At 39.1% G+C, this 22,256-nt stretch overlaps 1 protein-coding gene across 1 annotated transcript in view; it reads left to right on the top strand.

Annotated features, from left to right (window-relative positions):
• Nucleotides 1–21,997, top strand: part of SERPINE3 (serpin family E member 3) — a 103,334-nt gene extending 81,337 nt beyond the window's left edge. Inside the window, exons 13-16 of the mRNA XM_042954266.1 lie at nt 7,866–7,966; nt 18,681–18,767; nt 19,272–19,355; nt 21,789–21,997. Coding sequence (XP_042810200.1) covers nt 7,866–7,966; nt 18,681–18,767; nt 19,272–19,355; nt 21,789–21,832 — 316 coding nt within the window. The 3' untranslated portion in view covers nt 21,833–21,997. The remainder of the gene's footprint in view (nt 1–7,865; nt 7,967–18,680; nt 18,768–19,271; nt 19,356–21,788) is intronic.
• The last annotated feature ends 259 nt before the right edge of the window (nt 21,998–22,256 follow it).

Here is a 22,256-nt window from a genome sequence, read left to right as displayed (position 1 = left end):
CACCATTTGTTAAAGAGACTGTCTTTTTTCCATTGGATGTTCTTTCCTGCTTTGTCAAAGATGAGTTGGCCATACGTTTGTGGGTCTAGTTCTGGGGTTTCTATTCTATTCCATTGGTCTATGTGTCTGTTTTTGTGCCAATACCATGCTGTCTTGATGATTACAGCTTTATAGTAGAGGCTAAAGTCTGGGATTGTGATGCCTCCTGCTTTGGTCGTCTTCTTCAAAATTACTTTGGCTATTCGGGGCCTTTTGTGGTTCCATATGAATTTTAGGATGGCTTGTTCTAGTTTCGAGAAGAATGCTGGGGCAATTTTGATTGGGATTGCATTGAATGTGTAGATAGCTTTGGGTAGTATTGACATTTTGACAATATTTATTCTTCCAATCCATGAGCAGGGAATGTCTTTCCATTTCTTTATATCTTCTTCAATTACCTTCATAAGCTTTCTATAGTTTTCAGCATACAGATCTTTTACATCTTTGGTTAGATTTATTCCTAGGTATTTTATGCTTCTTTGTGCAATTGTGAATGGTATCAGTTTCTTTATTTGTCTTTCTGTTGCTTCATTGTTAGTGTATAAGAATGCAACTGATTTCTGTACATTGATTTTGTATCCTGCAACTTTGCTGAATTCGTGTATCAGTTCTAGCAGACTTTTGGTGGAGTCTATCGGATTTTCCATGTATAATATCATGTCATCTGCAAAAAGCGAAAGCTTGACTTCATCTTTGCCAATTTTGATGCCTTTGATTTCCTTTTGTTGTCTGATTGCTGATGCTAGAACTTCCAGCACTATGTTAAACAACAGCGGTGAGAGTGGGCATCCCTGTCATGTTCCTGATCTCAGGGAAAAAGCTCTCAGTTTTTCCCCGTTGAGGATGATGTTAGCTGTGGGCTTTTCATAAATGGCTTTTATGATCTTTAAGTATGTTCCTTCTATCCCGACTTTCTCAAGGGTTTTTATTAAGAAAGGGTGCTGGATTTTGTCAAAGGCCTTTTCTGCATCGATTGACAGGATCATATGGTTCTTCTCTTTTTTTTTTGTTAATGCGATGTATCACATTGATTGATTTGCGAATGTTGAACCAGCCCTGCATCCCAGGAATGAATCCCACTTGATCATGGTGAATAATTCTTTTTATATGCTGTTGAATTCGATTTGCTAGTATCTTATTGAGAATTTTTGCGTCCACATTCATCAGAGATATTGGCCTGTAGTTCTCTTTTTTTACTGGGTCTCTGGTTTAGGAATCAAAGTAATACTGGCTTCATAGAATGAGTCTGGAAGTTTTCCTTCCCTTTCTATTTCTTGGAATAGCTTGAGAAGGATAGGTATTATCTCTGCTTTAAATGTCTGGTAGAACTCCCCTGGGAAGCCATCTGGTCCTGGACTCTTATTTGTTGGGAGATTTTTGATAACCGATTCAATTTCTTCGCTGGTTATGGGTCTGTTCAAGCTTTCTATTTCCTCCTGATTGAGTTTTGGAAGAGTGTGGATGTTTAGGAATTTGTCCATTTCTTTCAGGTTGTCCAATTTGTTGGCATATAATTTTTCATAGTATTCCCTGATAATTGTTTGTATCTCTGAGGGATTGGTTGTAATAATTCCATTTTCATTCATGATTTTATCTATTTGGGTCATCTCCCTTTTCTTTTTGAGAAGCCTGGCTAGAGGTTTGTCAATTTTGTTTATTTTTTCAAAAAACCAACTCTTGGTTTCATTGATCTGCTCTACAGTTTTTTTAGATTCTATATTGTTTATTTCTGCTCTGATCTTTATTATTTCTCTTCTTCTGCTGGGTTTAGGCTGCCTTTGCTGTTCTGCTTCTATTTCCTTTAGGTGTGCTGTTAGATTTTGTATTTGGGATTTTTCTTGTTTCTTGAGATAGGCCTGGATTGCAATGTATTTTCCTCTCAGGACTGCCTTCGCTGCATCCCAGAGCGTTTGGATTGTTGTATTTTCATTTTCATTTGTTTCCATATATTTTTTAATTTCTTCTCTAATTGCCTGGTTGACCCACTCATTCGTTAGTAGGATGTTCTTTAACCTCCATGCTTTTGGAGGTTTTCCAGACTTTTTCCTGTGGTCGATTTCAAGCTTCATAGCATTGTGGTCTGAAAGTATGCATGGTATAATTTCAATTCTTGTAAACTTATGAAGGGCTGTTTTGTGACCCAGTATATGATCTATCTTGGAGAATGTTCCATGTGCACTCGAGAAGAAAGTATATTCTGTTGCTTTGGGATGCAGAGTTCTAAATATATCTGTCAAGTCCATCTGATCCAATGTATCATTCAGGGCCCTTGTTTCTTTATTGACCGTGTGTCTAGATGATCTATCCATTTCTGTAAGTGGGGTGTTAAAGTCCCCTGCAATGACCACATTCTTATCAATAAGGTTGCTTATGTTTAGGAGTAATTGTTTTCTATATTTGGGGGCTCCGGTATTCGGCGCATAGACATTTATAATTGTTAGCTCTTCCTGATGGATAGACCCTGTAATTATTATATAATGCCCTTCTTCATCTCTTGTTACAGCCTTTAATTTAAAGTCTAGTTTGTCTGATATAAGTATGGCTACTCCAGCTTTCTTTTGGCTTCCAGTAGCATGATAAATAGTTCTCCATCCCCTCACTCTCAATCTAAAGGTGTCCTCAGGTCTAAAATGAGTCTCTTGTAGACAGCAAATAGATGGGTCTTGTTTTTTTATCCATTCTGATACCCTATGTCTTTTGGTTGGCGCATTTAATCCATTTACATTCAGTGTTATTATAGAAAGATACGGGTTTAGAGTCATTGTGATGTCTGTATGTTTTATGCTTGTAGTGATGTCTCTGGTACTTTGTCTCACAGGATCCCCCTTAGGATCTCTTGTAGGGCTGGTTTCGTGGTGACAAATTCCTTCAGTTTTTGTTTGTTTGGGAAGACCTTTATCTCTCCTTCTATTCTAAATGACAGACTTGCTGGATAAAGGGTTCTCGGCTGCATATTTTTTCTGTTTAGCACACTGAAGATCTCGTGCCAATCCTTTCTGGCCTGCCAAGTTTCAAAAGAGAGATCAGTCACGAGTCTTATAGGTCTCCCTTTATATGTGAGGGCACGTTTATCCCTTGCTGCTTTCAGAATTTTCTCTTTATCCTTGTATTTTGCCAGTTTCACTATGATATGTCGTGCAGAAGATCGATTCAAGTTACGTCTGAAGGGAGTTCTCTGTGCCTCTTGGATTTCAATGCCTTTTTCCTTCCCCAGTTCAGGGAAGTTCTCAGCTATAATTTCTTCAAGTACCCCTTCAGCACCTTTCCCTCTCTCTTCCTCCTCTGGGGTACCAATTATGCGTATATTATTTCTTTTTAGTGTGTCACTTAGTTCTCTAATTTTCCCCTCATACTCCTGGATTTTTTTTATCTCTCTTTCTCTCAGCTTCCTCTTTTTCCATAACTTTATCTTCTAGTTCACCTATTCTCTCCTCTGCCTCTTCAATCCGAGCCGTCGTGGTTTCCATTTTGTTTTGCATTTCATTTAAAGCGCTTTTCAGCTCCTCGTGACTGTTCCTGAGTCCCTTGATCTCTGTGGCAAGAGATTCTCTGCTGTCCTCTATACTGTTTTCAAGCCCAGCGATTAATTTTATGACTATTATTCTAAATTCACTTTCTGTTATATTATTTAAATCTTTTTGATCAGTTCATTAGCTGTTGTTATTTCCTGGAGATTCTTCTGAGGGGAATTCTTCCGTTTGGACATTTTGTATAGTCCCTGGAGGGGTGAGGACCCGCAGGGCACTTCCCCTGTGCTGTGGTGTATAACTGGAGTTGGTGGGCGGGGCCGCAGTCAGACCTGATGTCTGCCCCCAGCCCACCGCTGGGGCCACAGTCAGACTGGTGTGTGCCTTCTCTTCCCCTCTCCTAGGGGCGGGATTCACTGTGGAGTGGCGTGGCCCGTCTGGGCTACTTGCACACTGCCAGGCTTGTGGTGCTGGGGATCTGGCGTATTAGCTGGGGTGGGTAGGCAAGGTGCACGGGGGCGGGAGGGGCAGGCTTAGCTCGCTTCTCCTTAGGTGATCCACTTCAGGAGGGGCCCTGTGGCCACGGGAGGGAGTCAGATCCGCTGCCGGAGGTTTGGCTCTGCAGAAGCACAGAGTTGGGTGTTTGCGCAGAGCGAGCAAGTTCCCTGGCAGGAACTGGTTCTCTTTGGGATTTTGGCTGGGGGATGGGCGGGGGAGATGGCGCTGGCGCCTTTGTTCCCCGCCAAGCTGAGCTCTGCCGTCCGGGGGGCTCAGCAGCTCTCCCTCCCTTTGTCCTCCAGCCTTCCCGCTTTCTGAGCAGAGCTGTTAACTTATGACCTCCCAGACGCTAAGTCGCGCTTGCTGTCGGAACACAGTCCGTCTGGCCCCTCCGCTTTTGCCAGCCAGACCCGGGGGCTCTGCTCGGCCGCCCCTCCGCCCCGGCTCCCTCCCGCCAGTCCGTGGAGCGCGCACCGCCTCGCCGCCCTTCCTACCCTCTTCCGTGGGCCTCTCGTCTGCGCTTGGCTCCGGAGACTCCGTTCTGCTAATCCTCTGGCGGTTTTCTGGGTTAATTAGGCAGGTGTAGGTGGAACCTAAGTGATCAGCAGGACAGGCAGTGAGCCCAGCGTCCTCCTACGCCGCCATCTTCCCTCTCTCCCTCAGGTATAATTATCAATCTATTTTTAGACTTTCAATTCTATTCTATAGGCATAAATGTCTACAATTTACTCAGTATTATTCAGTCTCGATTACTATAATGTTTAGAAATCAGGATATGTTAGTGCTTCAACTTTGTTCTTCTTTTTTCAAGAATTATTTGGGTATTCTGGGTTCCATACATTTTCATAGGAATTTTAGGATCAGGTTATCAGTTTTGGCTGAAAAGGCAGATGAACTTTTGATGATTATTATATTTACTCTGTAGATGAGTTTGGGAATATTGCTTTCTAACAATATTAGCTGTTGCAATCTGTACACAGGATGTTTTTCACTTTATTGATGTTTTCTTCAGTTTCTTTCAATTATGTTTTTTAGTTTTTAGTTTTCAGTAAACAAGTTTTGCATTTCTTTTGTTAAAACCCTAAGTATTTTATTCCTTTTGATGTTGTTATCAATGGGATTTTATTTTCAGACTTGTTCATTGCTAATATAAAAAAAGCCATTGACTTTTTCTACCTTGATCTCACATCCTGTCACCTTGGCAAAATCATTTATTAGTTCTAGTAGTTTTTCCTCTGTGTGTATATATTCCTTAAGATTTTCTATATACAAGACCAAGTCATCTGTGAATAGAGATAGGTTTACTTCTTCCTTTCTAATCTGGACGCATTTTATTTCTTTTTCTGGCATAATTGCCCTGCACACCTATCACTACGATGTTAAATAAAAGTGGTGAACATCCTGGTCTGATCCCTGATCTTAGGAGGAAAGCGTTCAGTCTTTTACCATTACCATTCAGTATGATGCAAGCTGTGGGTTTTCTGTGGAGACCCTTTTTAAGGTTGAAAAAGTTCTCTTATATCCCAAGTTTACTGAGTGATTTTTGTTTTCATGAAAGAGTGTTGGCTTTTTTTCACACGCTTTTCTGCATTTATGGAGATGATTATGTGACCTTTGTCCTTTATTCTGTTAATACGGTGTTTGACATTGATTTTCATATGTTGCATTCCTGGGATAAATCTCACTTGGTCATGATGGGATTTATATGTTGCTGGATTCAATTTGCTAGTATTTGTTGAGGATTTTGCATCTTTATTCATAAGGGATATTTGTCTAGTTTTCTTTTCTCATGATATCATTGTCTGGTTTTGGTAAAGGGCAGTTTTTCCACTCAAGATATTTTTGAAACATTTCTTCTGAGCTGGCCTTCATAGCCATATAAGAAAAAAATTGGGTGCCTTGGTGACTCATTTGGTTGGGCGTCTGACTCTTGATTTTGGCTCTGGTCATGATCTCACGGTTCATGAGTTCAAGCCCCATGTCGGGCTCTGAGCTGACAGCATGGATAATGCTTGGGATTCTCTCTCTCCCTGTCTCCCTGCCCCTCCCCGACTTGTGCAGTCTCTCTCTCTCTGTCTGTCTCTCTTCAAAATAAATAAATAAACTTAAAAACAATTACTCTCGCCTTTTATGGTCATACCTCACTATTACCTTTAGTTACTAAAAATGATATTACCCAGTTTTATCAACTACCATAATCACCATATTTGGCTTCCAATATCCCTTAGCTTTTTCTTAATATTCCTGAGAAACACTAAAACCACAATGGTAGCATTGAAGTGTATGAGCTGTACTGGGCGTTGTTCTGAGCACTTTATAAGAATTATTTCGCTTAATTTTCACAAAGCTAAGAACTAAGCACTACTATTATGCTCATTTCACAAATGAGGAAACCGAGGCAAAGAGAGGTAAAGTAACTTACCCCAGGTCACTCAGCTAGTAAGAGGCTGAGCTGGGATTCAAACCCTGGCATTGAACTCCCAAGTTCATGCTCTTAACCACTGTGTTTCAGTATTAAGAGTTTTCAAAAAGAATGTGTTTTAAGCATTTATGAAAATTTCAGAAGAGGTAATGCAAAATTGTTTTGAGAATGTCAGCATAGTTGGAGAAAGCATATGTATCTTTTTGGGAAATCGTTCTAAAGATCCAAAACATATATTTATGGGAAAATCTGATACTTCTGTTTAAAATATTGGGCACATTGTCTCGTATGGCAATGAAAACCTTTGATAGTAAATGGTCTTTTCCAGTATTTTTACTCTTGTACAAGTTCTGGAGAGTTTATACAAAAAGACCGTCTAAATGCCATTTCAAACTTTTTTATTTTCAAAGAAAAATAATGTGAGCAATCCTTTTAAAGCCTCCTTGAACAGTAAAATTGCAAATGCCTGGCCCTTGGAGAAATATTACAAAGTTGGTGTGTTGATTCTTCCTGCTCTCAGGACTTATTAGGAAAACCAAAACTTTAACTTGCATTCCTTCCCTCCTGTGCATCAAAGACACACACTGCACCCAGCAAACAGAAAAATATGTCTTATCAAATATAAATATGTTAAATGAGACACTCTATTAGTTGTTGATTAGTCAACAACTTCTTTTCTGCACCTACTATGTGAGATGCCTCAGGAGACAGGAGGTAGCAAAGTGTAGATGCCAAGGGCACGGGCTTTGCACTCAAACAGCCTTGCTTTGAGTTGAGCTCCACCACGTACTCTTTATGTCATCTCGGGCAAGTGTCTTAATCTCTTTAGGCGTCAGTTTTTTCACCTGTAAAATGAGGATAATAATAACATAATTATGTGAAGATGAAATTAGATAATCCACATAAAGCACATAGGTAATCCACATAAAAAAACTAGTGCCTAGCACATGGTGAGCACCCATTAAATATTAGTTACTATTAGGAAATTTAAAAAAAACTGGGATAGCGTCTCAAGCCATTTACAATATCATAGATAACAGTAATAGGAAGCAGAATGTTCTATACATCCAAAGAGCAGAACATAAAAAGTGTTAATGGGGCTTTAAAGACCAAATGCCACAAAACAGCTGGAGAGGGGAGGAGGGGATCACAATTGCATTGGACTTGGAGGAAAGAGTAGTAACTCAAAGGCAATCAAAGGACATGGAAAAGACCTGGAAAGAACAGCAGAAGCAAAGATACAGAGGTGGGAGAGAGCTCTGTGTGGTCAGACTAGTCAGTGTGTAGGGTTTATGAGAAGGAGCTATGAAATACAAAGCTGGAAATGAGGCTGGAGATCCCTGACTTCCAAGTTAGGGAGTTTGGCAGTCGTGGTGTGTATGAAAATATATTGAATGAGATTTTTAAATGAAAGTTGATGGTTTGCTTTTGTTTTTTAGATTCAGGATCCAAAATCATTTCAATTTAAAAAGCATTTTAAATTCTTGGGGAGTCACCGATCTTTTTGATCCACTCAAAGCTAACTTGAAAGGAATTTCAGGTAACACTTCTTCTTTCAAGCTTTTTGGCATTGTGCTTGGGGGCAGCTTTGTCATACTTTGATTAAGGGATTTTCATCTACAGAGGTTTCAATGGTACAGAGTTAACATTTTTAAAAGGATAAAGAAAGAGCTTTGCTTTATATAAAAATATGTTGCTTCAGATAACAGTCAAATGGGTTGGACTTTGTGGGGGAGGAGTGTTTCTTGAAACCTTTAAGCGCCGTTTTGGGAGACCACCTTCAGGGCGAGGTCAATAGCCGGAGAACACAATACAACTCACCCTCCCTCTGCCTATCATGACTAGGAACCTGCCAGAGACAGTGATTCAACAACAGAGGTCTTCATTCTGACCTCCCACTGTCATGCCAGCCTCACAGTCGCCCTTTGTTCCTACCTCCTCCCTCTCCCTCCCTCCTTGTATCACTTCTGGCTTCTAATAAGCTAACCTTGAGACTTTCCCTCAACCACCCAACTTCCTTTCTTCAAGTTACTCATGTACCTGTAACCTTGCCCTAAAATGTTCTCCTTCCCAAAGTCCATATTAAATTTATTTGCCCCTAGTGGACATGCTACTACTAATCAATAGGAACTGTATTTGCTTATGATCTGACAGGGAACTTACATCAAATATTCAAAAAGAATGGAATGCCAAAACCTTATGTTCCAGAATCCTCTCAGAAACCATTAGATAAACTATTTCTAACTCCAAAGGCTCAGGTTTGTTTCTGCTCTGGATACTAATATCCATTGGCGTCTTCATTGACCTTGATACTTTCTGTGCCCAAAGAGCTTCAGAATCTCCACTTTATTTTTTTTTAGAATCTCCACTTAAAATGCTAGAACCTCATAACACAGAGTTTTCTAAAGCATTACTCAAAATCTTCTTTTTTAAGCAATCACACACACACATACACACACACACACACACACACACACACACACAGGAATTTGGTCCACAAAAGCAGTCTTGGCTTGTGCTTTAGATGTGACCAGACAGACTAAATGGCAGTTACTTATCAAATAAAGCACAGGAGGAAGGATCTATTCTAGAGTGTTTAAAACCCACCAGCTGTGTACTCATTACCTAGACATGCAAAGAGATAATCAAAGCACTAGTCAAGTTTGGGCACAGTGCCCCCAACAATGCTTGGCACACTGTGGATATCCAATAAATATTGTTGACTTGGTTGAATGACTCAACCAGAAAATTTCCATGGTGATGCAGGCATAATCTGACACTGTAGGGAATAGAAGAACAGTAGAGTGAAAGGATCAGAGGTCAAGGAAAGAGGAAGGGATTAAGAACTTCAGTATGCTCTATCTGTAATAATGTACAAAATGCAATCACAGTGTCTTCTTGTGACTCCAGACCTCAGCTAGGGCATTCCTGTTGTTGATGATGATACTATTCTTCTTTTGATCATTCTAGTTCAAAACTCTGGGGCCATTTTTACCTTTTCTTCTACAACACTACATTCAGTTAATCACTATGACATTGATTGTTCCTTCATAGCTCTTAATCTCTCTGCCTTTATGTCCTGGAAGTACATCTCAAAGTGCCATTAATCCTGTGTCCTCAAACAGGACTGAGCTTGACCCACATCATGCAGCTCCCCTACTAGTAAAGATTTTCAAGGCCCATAAGCTCTCCTGACAAGATGTAACACGCAACCTACTTTAGAAAGAACATTTTTTTTTTGGTACCTTTTTTATAATGCAATTAAGGTCTATGTATATTTGTTCAAATCAGCAGAAATATAGGCTCATTGATTTAAGTTGTTAACTACTTATCAAGCAGTTAGCATGTGCCAAGTGTGAAGCTTGAATTCAAATATCTTACATGATAAAACACATCAGCCTTATCTTCTCCCATAAAGTTTTGTTCCTCTAATAAGATGTATCACCAAATAATGACCCATCCCTGTTTTTATAAAGTTTTAATGAAACATAGCCACTCCCATTTTTTTACAGATCATCTATGGTTGTATTCCTGCTACACTGCAGAATTAGGCAGTTGCAACAGACGCCATATGGCCTGCAGTTGCTAAAGTATTTAGTATCTTGACCTTTACGGATAAGGTTTACCAACTAAAGTATTGCTTTCCAATGCCCTTCTTTAAACATAATCAAGAGACTAGTCACTTCTATGCTTAAGTGAGCTGTTGACTTAATTATAGAGACATGGTGACTGACTCTGTCTAACAAATAGTTTCATCATTCCTAAAATGAGGTCGCTACCACCCATCTCATATCTTACTTATGGAAATAAAATTCCTCAGCATATCGCAAACTATCAGCAGAGAGCTTGCCAGAAAATAAGTCATCAGAAAATGCTGGTCTCCCTTCTTACAATTAACGAGAAGTTACCAAGTAGTTTTGTACTATTGACAGAAGCTCAAACTACAGGACATTTGGCCTTTCCTCTCCATTTGGTTCCAATGCCCAGAATCACTTTACTCAAGTTCTCCTTCCATATTTAAAAGCCACTACTCGCCTATCTCTTCCTTCATGGCATCAAATCCTTTTTTGCTGTCTGAAAAAAACTTGTTCAATATCATCTTAAGGCCCAAGTGAGCCTAGGCTATCATTTTTCTCCCCAGGCACCCTTGATACTACATGTTATAAAGCTTTTAAGAGTGATTCCAGCTTCACTTACACTAAAGATATCAGCTAGAGATTTACTTCTTGAGTAATCAGAAGGATAAGCAGGCTTTGATACAAACCATGCTTCCTAATCCAAGAAATACTTCTTTTGCACAAACTTAAACCTTTGAAGAAACTATCTTATTCTTGACTTTTACAAAGGAGTAATTAGGTTCTGAACTCTGTTCAGTAAGAACTACAAGCTCCAAGTTATACAACTTAAATGAGCAAAGCACACATAGTTGTTTGGTTGCATACTGAAGTTAACTTATGCCACACCAGATGACTGATCAGCACTGCACTAGGTCGGCAAGATTGTCAGATAGATCATTCCCAACCTCAGTTCCCCTCCCAAGAAGGCCACCTAACAACTATCCATAGACAAGTCACCACTGTGAAAATCCCAGCTCCCAGATGTAAGCTGAAGCACCCCTCTGAACCACAGAGACCGAGAAGGACCACATTAGAAAGGTAAGAGGAGCAGCTACACTCGGACTGCATCACCCTTCCTCCAGGCTGACACGGCAGTGCACCAAGAGGGCCCTTCCAGGCCTACTACAGTTTCTCCAGTGAGAAAAGGGAGCCAAGGTGGACACCCAACTCTTCCAGGACACTTTCTAGAAGGTCTATTCAGATCTTGCCTCCTGGAGATAACTAATAATCAGATAGAGATGGGGCGGGAGGGCAAGCCTTACATGAACCAGCCTTCAAACCTTGGCAGACCATGTTCCTGCCTGTCGCAGTACCCAAGCAAAGACCTCAGCTAAAAGCAATTCCCACTTACAAAGCCAGCCTGGTTGCCCCATCTGGCTAGAGAGCTTGGTTGGCAGTTCTGCCTGATTCTACAGTCAGTGGACTATACTACCTAATCAATGGACCGTACTACCACTCTACCTTGAAGAAAAGTGAATTCACAGCCCTGCCCGACACCTAAGCATAATCTCAAGTCCCATCCATTGAGGAAGCCTGACCAGAGAACTCAGATAGCTGAGAAGTCCATCCTACAGCTGTGCTTGGGCAGAGATCCTGGCCAGCAGCCCTGCCCAACTGTTGAGCATATTCCCTACCCCCAAGTAACCAAAGAGCCTGAAGAAATGACCTTGGGAAGCCTTGCAGCCCAGCCCACAGTGTTACCAAGTCACAGAGCCCAGTCTGCATCCCCACCCATCTTCAGGGCACAGCTGGCAGCCCCACCTGAACATGGAGTCCAGCCGGCAGCACCATCCACTTGGGAATCACAGTGTGAGACTCCACCTGACCAGGAAGGATCGTGGAGCCCATCCCATAACTACCCAGTCATGGTGTCCAACCAGTGGCACTACTATGTCAGGGAACACAGCCTACAACCCCATTTGACCAGAGTTGATTGCAGGGCTAGTGGCTTAACCTGACAGTGGGTCATAGCCAGAAGCCCCACCTAAACAGGGAGCCCACCCAGCAGACCCAGTTGAATACAGAACCCAACCAGCAGTCCCACCCAACCACAGAACCCAGCCAGCAGCATCCCCCTGCAACCTCAGAGCACATGGAGAGGCTTTGCCCAAATAGAGATCCTGATAGCAAGCCCCACCTACCCACAAATGCTATCAGCTAATTGGTAAAAGTCTTTACTTGCCAAAGCAAACCTGTAAAGCCTGGAAAAGGAGACTACTCACTTAAATGCACAGATACCAATACAAAGAAGCAAGGATCATGAAAAATCAGAAAAATATGACATCATCAAAAGAAATGAATAAAGCTCCAATAACTACCCTAAAGAAATGGAGATGTATGAACTGTCTGGCAAAGAATTCAGATAATCCTCTTAAAACAGTTCAGCAGACTACAAGAACACACAACTAAACAATATTTGGAAAACAATGCATGAACAAAATTAAAAGTTCAAGAAAGAAATAGAAACCATCAAACAAAACAAAACAAAAAAACTAAACAGAGATCCTAAAGCTGAAGAGTACAATGACTGCACCAAAGAATTCAATAAAGAGCTTCAACAACAGACTCAGCCAAGCAGAGGAAAGAATCAATGAACTAGAAGATAAGTCATTTGAAATTATCTAGTCAGAAGAGCAAAAAAAAAAAAAAAAAAAAAAAAGAATGAAAGAGTGAAGAAAGCCTATAGGAATTGGGGACTCCACAGAAAAAAAACATATAATGAGAATTGCAAAAAATGAGGGGTAAAAAAGAGAAACTACTTAAAGCAGTAATGGCTGAAAGCTTTCCAAACATGGGGAGATGAAAGGGGGTTCCAGATTCCTAATGCCCAAGGAATCCCAATAGGTTGAACCCAAAAAAGGCTACACCAAGACACATTATAATTAAATTGTTGAAAGTCAAAGAACTTTAAAAGCCGCAAGAGAGAAGAAACAAGTTACATACAAGAGAACCCACATAAGATGACCAATGGATTTCTCAACAGAAACTACAGGCCAGGATATAGTGGAATGACATATACAAAATTTTGGAGGGGGAAGAAAAAAACCAACCCTGTCAACCAAGAATAGTATACCTGGCAAAGTTGTCCTTCACAAGTGAAGCAAAGATAAAAGTTTTCCAAACCAACAAAACTAAGGGAGTTTATCACCACTAGACCCACCTTACAAGATATGCTAAAGGACATTCTTCAAGTTGAAATAAAAGGATGCTAATTAATGTTGTAAAAATGTATGAATATATAAAAATTATTGGTAATGGTAAATATATAGTCAAAATTAGATTGTAATTCTAATATTGTAATAGTGGCACATAATTACAATAAATCAATGAATTCAGTAAAGCTGCAGGATACAAAATGAACATGCAGGTATCAGTTGTGTTTCTTTACATTAACAATGAAGTACCTGAAAAAGAAATAAAGAAAACAATTCCGTTTCATTGATAGTTGCATCAGAAACATTAAAATACTTAGGAACAAATTTAACCAAGGGAGGTGAACTATCTCTACATTGAAAACCACAGCACACTGATGAAAGAAATTGAAAAATATACAAATAAATGGAAAAATATCCTGTGTTCATGGATTAGAAAAATTAATATTGTTAAAGGGTCTATTCTACCCAAATCAATCCTCAGATTCAATGCACTCCCTATCAAAATGCCAATGCCAATGACATTTTCCACAGAAATAGAAAGAAAAAAAAAAACTCTAAAATTCATATGGAACCAAAAAAATTCCCAAATATCCAAAGCAATCCTGAGAAAAAAACAAAGCTAAAGGGATCACACTTCCTGAGTTCAAACTGTATTATGAATATATAGTAATCAAAACAGTAAGGTACTGGCATAAAAACAGACACATAGGGAAATGGGACAGAATCAAGACCCCAGAACTAAATCTATGTATATACAGTCAACTAATATTTGACAAGGAAGCCAAGATTACTCAATGGAGAAAAGATAGTCTTTTCAATAAAGAGTGCTGGGAAAACCGGATATTCAGATGCAAAAGAATAAAGCTGGACCCCTATTTTATAACATTCACAAAAATTAACTCAAAATGGATTAGAGACTTAAATGTCTGAAACCATAAAACTCCTAGAAGAAAACATAGGAGAAAAGTTCCTTGAAATTGGTCTTGGCAACGATTTTTTGGATCGGACACCAAAAGTATAAGCAACAAAAGCTATAAACAAGTGGGACTACATCAAACTAAAAGCATCTTCAGAGCAAAAGAAACAACTAACAAAATGAAAAGGCAACCTACAGAATGGGAGAAAATATTTATAAACCACATATCTAAAAGATTAATATCTAAAATATATAGGGAACTCACACAACTTAATTGCAAATAATAACAATCTGATTTTTAAATGGGACAGAGTATCTGAACGAACGTTTTTCCCAATAAGATTATTCAAATGGCCAACAGGCACATGGAAATATGATGAATATCGCTAATCATCAGGGAAATGCAAATCAAAACTACAGTGAGATATCACCTCATACCTGTTAGAATGGCTATTATCAAAAAGACAAAAAATAACAAATACTGGCAAGGATACAGAAAAAGGAACCCTTGTGCACTATTGAGGGGAATGTAAATCAGTCCAACCACTATGGAAAGCACTATGGAGGTTCCTCAAAAAATAAAAATAGAACTACCACATGATCCAGCAGTTCTACTTCTGAGTATGTATTCAAAGGAAATTAAATCACTGTCAAAGAGATAACTGCACCCTCGTGTTCACAGCAGCATTATTTGCAATAGCCAAGATACAGAAAAAAACCTAAGCGTCCATCAGCGGATGAATGGATAAAGAAGCTGTGGTATATATATTTTGATGGAATAGTATTTAGCCATAAAAAAGAAGGAAATCCTGCTATTGGCAACAACATAGAAAAACCTTGAGGGCATTATGCTAAGTGAAATAAATCATACAGAAAGACAAACACTATATAATCTCACTTACATGTGGAACCCAAACCAAAATCAAACCTCATAGAAACACAGAGTAGATTGATGGCTGCCAGAGGCAAGGAGCGGGGGAGTTGGGGAGTTGAGTGAAGGTGGTCAAAGGGTACGAACTCCCAGTTATAAGTTCTAGGGATGTAATGTACAGCATGGTGACTATAGTCAACAATACTGTACTGTCTATTTGAAAGTTGCAAAGACAATAGATCTTACAATTTAATACACGCAAAAAAAATTGTAACTATGTGAGGCAATGAATGTGTTAACTAATCTTATTGTGGTAATCATTTTGCAGTATATACATATATCAAATCATCACATTGTGCACCTTAAACTTACATGTTATATCAGTTATAATCCAATAAAGCTAGGGTGGCAAGAGAAGTGGGCAAGAGGAGAACAGAGAAAGCAACAAACCACATCCTGGCTTCAGGGGCCATTTTAGATTCTTTTTAGTAATCTCTCTCTATATCCTGGGCTCAGTGCTATTCCATATTTTACATTCCATATTTTACGGACACATTCCATATTTTACAACTAAGCAATAAAAAGAGGAGAAAGATAAACTAGAAGGAAATTCTGGTAATAACTTTTTTAAAGCACTAAATTTGTCAATAGGAAGTAATAATAATTGGAAAGGCAAATAACACAGCAAATGATGTTTATCCTACATTATGAGAAGCTGAGGATCAAATGTTGGGATATTGGTTTACATTTTCCAAGTCTTGTGTTTACACAATGTCATTATGAAGAAGACTCTTAAGCCTTTTGAGACTGATCAACCACACACAAAGAATGATGGTCTCTACGAACAAAGGGGAAAGAGGTCTCTACGAACAAAGAATGATGGTCTCTACGAACACTGAAACAGTTGTTTGGGTGAAACTTGCCAAAGACCTATTCTGTACTGTACCCCTATGATTTTATAGGGGTAGATAGATACCAACCAACATTTCCTTACAGGTAAAATCAGATTAAAGAATATTAAGGCAGCTGTTTTATGGAGAAATGAAACAAATGTACAACATGAGGAGTGTCTATTATTCACTCATCCAACGTTTACTGAACACATAGATGTACCAAGCATTATTATGTTAGGTGAAGTAAAAAAGGTTTAAAACTGATAAAATAGCTTCTGCCTTCTAGAAGCTAACAATCTAAAAAGAAAGGTTGACATAAACACTTGACAATATTATGGAAGAGTGGAGAGTATGCCAGGAGGAAGGGTAGGAAGAATCTTACTACTTTGCTTTGGATAATGAAATGTAATATAGGAGCAAATGGTTTATAGGGGCTACACTTTCCCAGAATGCTAATCTGGTCAATTTAGAGACAGGGGATGGTGTGGGTCTTTCTATGGTTAAACACTACATATTACAGTCTTCCTGCAGAGATTCACTACAAACAATAGCAAATAATCAGCTCTAAGAAGTCCACTAGTAAAAACAAAAGCACGAAACTATTCAACCTGCATTTCCCATCTTAATTCATCATGGAACCCTTTTTATAGAATAGCACCTATAAACAATCTGGGAACAAATTTGGGGAAAACAGGTTGTATGATCCTCAACGGCACAAAGCAACTGCCAACAATGCCAACAGGAAAAGACGAGCCCAAAGTAGGAAGATTCCTCCGTGCTTGGATTCTTCTAGGTTGACTTCATTAGTTGCATAACATTTCAGTAGCTACTTGACAAAAGCAAGCAAATAGGGATCTGTAATACAAGATCACACAAGAAGAAAAACGCACACCTACAGATGACTCCTGAATTCTTATTTTGATCACAAATGTTGGTCTTCTGAAATGTTAAGTCTTACCAGAGATATAATTTAAGAGAGGTGTGGATGCTGGGGCAAGACAGGCCACGGCTCTTGGCTGTGCCAACATGTAACCGTCAATTATCGGGCCACTCCTGTAGTGTGATGGAGAAAATCTCTTTAAATGAAGCTCCTTGACTGCAGTGTCCAGAAATTGTAATAGCCAAATCTATCTAACCAAAGACTCACTCATACCAGTTGGTCCCATTTTTCACACTGTGTCAAGGTGCCTGGTCTCTAACACAACCACATTTACTACATTTTAGCTGATACAGAGTTTCACAGTGAACTTCTGCTAACTTCATTAACACTTATCTTAAATGTTCAGACACCATACCATAGTCATGAAATCACAGATTAGTAAAACCTCATGACCATCAAAGAACCATTTTTTTTTCATCCACAGAATTCTAACTCTGGCACTGCATTTGTTCATTCAACGAATGAGAGAGACAATTAGAGATAAATTTACTTTCTAAAAGATCCTACAGATCCTAGAGACCAACTAGGTCTCTAAATAAATCTAAATAAATCAGATTCTTTACTGGTTTTAGGACAAATGATACCAGATCAATGTTTCCATTGATTTTTCCCTTCCTCTGGCCCTTGTCTGGTCCCCTTCAATGATGCTGGAAAATAACTGTTTCTTACAACAAATACAGCCAACTCACAATTTCCTGGGTATACCTTATTTAGAAGGTGGATGAACCTGCTGCATATCCTACACTCGGCTGGTTTTATGCTCTCACGACATTCATTTGCTTCTCCTTGTATGTGCATGAAAAATGCAAGACAATTTAATTAGTCTAAGATGAAACACAGCTCTCTCTAAATACAGCATGTATATTGAAATGACTATTTTAAGGCTCATGCCACAGACCCCTTTCCAGTGGCATGCGAGAGGTGACTAGAATACACTTTTTGAAAGGTGGCATTGTTTGTGTGGAGGGGTGGGGTAGAAATGGGTGCTGCACGGTCAGAAAACCTGCAAACGCCCAAGTTCTACTTCTATCAAGTGCATGACTTCAGATCACTTAACAGCTCATTCTCAAATGAAAGGGTTGGTATAACTGACTTCTGAAGTTTCTTCTAGTTCTAAAGGTTCTTACTTTCCTTCAATATTATGTGGTCAAGTACCATTTCACTGTGGAGAGCTGTTTAAAAATGATTAATGGTTAAATTACAAAAACCTGTCAGTTCCTCCAACTTAATCACTCCTATCCCTATTTGCTAAGCTTACATCTTTGAAGTTGATAGCACACAACTATTATAGTTCTGACCTCTCATTATCTTTCCAGATGCTAGCCCATGCAAGTTAATTGCATAACTGATATACCTCAGTATATAGAATGCAGCTTGAGACACATTTTTAATACACTGAGTTATGCCTTTTAAGGCCCATAGTACAAACCTGTAACTGTCATTTAAAAGTGGCTCTGAAAATGCAGTCCAAGAAAGCATTCAAGGGAGACCATCTCAGAAGCTGGCTGAAAAAGGATTCTTGGACTCCAGAATCTGCATTTTGACACATCCTCTGGTGAAAATACTGGCTGAGGATTTCCATATGAACTACAAGTTACTTGGGAAAATTAACATTGAAAAAACAGGGCCCAGCTCTAAATATTAATTTGGGAGGGGTTATTTATTAAACTCACCAAATCTGAGGTTTTGAAAGTTACATAAAAAATCGCAGCTTCAGAATTTTCCAAACAAATCTCTCCCTAGCTATAGTAAGCAGCATGAGACTGTCATTAAGTACGTTCTTTAAAAGTACGCTCAAATCCTTAAGCCAAATGCATTAAAAATGGAAATAAGCCATTCACATTTTTATTTCTTGGGATTAGGCCAAGATGGCTTTTATGTTTCTGAAGCGATCCACAAAGCCAAGATTGAGGTTTCCGAGGAAGGCAGCAAGGCGTCTACAGCCACCGGTATGTTCATCAAGGGGTCAGCAGTGCTCAAGTCATACCTCTTGCCCTTCTATGCCTTTGTTAGGTTTATCCGGTTCAATCTTCACATTTCTAAACTTTGCCACTCAAAACCCCAAGTCCGGATGTGGTATATGTGGTATAGCAGTTTTTAAAAAGGAAGGTTAACACAAAGGGTTTGAAAAATGGTGAGAGAAGAGAAATCCAGTTTGAAAAGGATTTGTAGCATCATCCCCATAAACAAGGAATGAAGTCATTCTGAAAATCACCTTCAGGAAGGAATTTATTCCATGGAGCATTTTGAAAATGGGACACAGGGTTGCTAAGTGGCATCTTTTCTCTTTAATTTTCCAATTTGTACCCCATCATGACACTACACAAATACATTAGGATGTTCCGATTTCTTCAGAAATCAAGGGATATAACTGACTTCGGCTCCAATTTTAATAGTGACTTCCCTCAAATGAATAAAAAATGCAATAGTCTCCTATTCTTTCCCTCCTGCAGCTCTGTTGTTACTGAAAAGGTCTCGGATTCCTTTTTTTAAAGCAGATCGGCCATTCTTCTTTTTCCTGAGAGAACCCAACACAGGTATGACAGGATTTCTTGACACCATTCAGATATATTAAATATTTATCAGCATCTCTCTAGCAACAAGCGCCCATTTGTCCACTGCAGCCTAAGACAAGCATTCCTTCTAGCTAGTTTCTACGGTGCTTCAAAAGCTTCCCAGTTTCTTGTCGCGTATCCTGAGAAAGGGGAACATTTCTTAACTACAAAGGAAACTAATACCCTCCGTGTGGTTTTTGGCTTTTTGGCTCATTTGTTTGTTGATGTGGATTTTTAAAAATTCAGGTTTCTACTGCTGGGGAAGATTCAGAAAGATCATGAAAGTAATGTAAGTGATTCATCTTGACTCCCACCACCCCCCCCACCCCCGCCCCCCATTGTTGCCTCACTTTCTCATCACTGTAGGACAAAAGATAGCTCCTTCAGGGCACTAGTGTGTCCAAGGAGTCTTTTGACTCAGCAACCCCAGTATTCTAGTGAATGCACCTAGATTTCTATAGTTTTTCTGTTGGTCTTTCTCAAGCTGGCCGAAATTACACAAAAATCAAGTGTTTGCCCAAGTACTTCTTAGTTCCACTATACAACTTCATCTTAAGCCAGAAATGGTATGGACCAGGCAAAGCCTCAGCACATCAGAGGGACAAGCGGAGCTCCTCTCATTTCAGCGATGAAAAAGGATTCTAAGTATTCCTCTCCGTGTTTCCCCCTCCCCCCTCCCCATTATTTATCAGCCTAGGAAGGAAAAGAGATTCTCAGTAAAGAGTTGTTGGCAAGTCGAAACAATGTGTTAAAAAGAAATAGGATGGAACAAGACTAACAAAATCAAGCAAAAGTGGATCTACTTTAACTAAACATCAGGCATTATTTTTATTTATGGAGAGAAAAAAAAGTCAAAAGTTAGAATAATGAAAATTACGCATAAGTTTTACACAAATTGTTAAGGAAATACTGTCAACATCATTTTATCTGAGAATCATTTGCATACTGCTGTAACTTGTGCTGGAAATCAAAGGAACACTTTTGTGACAAAAAGGATGAAGATAATCATTCACTAGGAAATAATCTATTGGGGGATTCTTTGGGGAGAAAAAGTCCATCAACAGAATATATCCTCCTAGGATTTCACCATGATCATTGCATCCCCATGTTTATTAGATGAAATTGTCACTTATCACTCAGAACAGGCAACAGAGAGCCCTCTCTTAGAAAGGATACATGTCCAAAAAATGAAAGATGAAAAAAGTGACAGGCTCTACTCCCTCAAGAAACAGAGACAGGACTAAATGCAAATAGGAAGGTCATTGTCAAAAGCTGATAGCCAATACAAGTTGATGACAGTTAAAGAGACCGAGATCCCTTTTGGAATTCAGCTGCGTAACAATGACGTAAAACCTCTGCACTAGTGAAGGACACACCACTGTTTCGATGACAGGAGTTTTCAGAACTGCCTCAGTAAACACATGAACATAAAAGGCTAATCCAAAACCAGTTCCGTAATCCGCCGCACATCTGAATATAGTCTTTGTGAATTTATTTACCTCTTTCTGGGAGGTACTCGCCCACACCACACACGGCACAGTGACTACTCTCCTGGGGAGAGGGGTGTCGAAGAGATAGCAATCAGTCTCAGCCTTCAGTACACCAAATTGACACATCTTACTGATAAGGGCAAATAATGAATCCATTGACAAATGGGACACATATGGGAACGTTAAGAAAAACGATCTTCATCTCAAGATTAAACTGTTAGAGAGTATCATTTGTCCAGCCTAAAGTCACCCAGTGACCTAGAGGGCCAAAAAAGACAGGATATTCCCCTTAAATTCAACCCCCCGTTGCTTACAAGAATTCTATAGTATTTCACTAATTTAACTAATATGCCCAGTTTCTTAAAATGTAAAAAACCTTCGAGATGGGATATTAAGCTTGAGTTTTGGTTAGTTTCAAACCTTATGACTAGGTTTTGGATGAGGCTATCGAGTATGGTGACAGAGAGATTAAGAACAGAAAGAGGAGACTGAACAAACTGCTCTTCCCAGATTCATCCCCAGAATGTAATCAAGGTGAAGGGTTTAAAGATGATCACCTCAGGAGCAATCTATAAAATGGAAATAAGAACTTCCTGATAAGGAAAGCTGCTAAACATCAGAATAGACTGAATCCCCTTCCTAAATATTCTTGTTAAGTATGAACTTTTATTCGAATGACTTGTAATCCCTTCTATTAATCTCAGAATCTAAATATACATCATTTAAGACAATTAAATCCAGACAATATATTCTGGATTTTGTGTAGCTCCTGAATTTAGCAGTGACTGCAGGTAATTACCTTGACAATTCCATCTATTAAATGATATCCTGCTTTAAAGGTATTTTGTAGAGGTAAAAAAGGTTTAAAGACTTGCATATGAAAATACTATGTAACGTTACATTAAATGCTTCTTTTTCTTGACAGGATTTGTCTTCAGTATTGGGAGCGTTTCAAATCCCCTAGACTAAATTAAGAGATCTCAAGCATGTTCTCCACTGTCAACTATGCTTTTCTTCATAAAAAGTTACAATTGCATTCTGCTATACCCCTGAAATTTTAAAAATGTTCCGCGAAAGTGTAAAAAGATAAGGGTATGTGATTTTCAAATATTATGAAACTAAAATTCCATCAATTTTACTATGATTTTATAAATTTATTTTGCCCTCTGTTAATCTAAATGTATTTTAACCTTCTCTTCTATTGGTTACCCCAAAAGCACTACAAGGCACAGCAGTGATCTATGAAAGGTGAGTGAGGAGTCTGGTCACAGGGTCAACGTCCTCAGTGAAGACATCTGAGGTCGTGTTGGACTGAGAGTGGACAATGAATAGTGTTGGGTTTTCCTTCTGGGTATTTCAGGGGGAATACAAAATGAGCAAAGTCATCTTAAAT

Source organism: Panthera leo, chromosome A1, assembly GCF_018350215.1.
Source record: "Panthera leo isolate Ple1 chromosome A1, P.leo_Ple1_pat1.1, whole genome shotgun sequence".
Taxonomy (NCBI): Eukaryota; Metazoa; Chordata; class Mammalia; order Carnivora; family Felidae; genus Panthera; species Panthera leo.
This window is presented reverse-complemented; position numbering and strand designations above follow the sequence as displayed.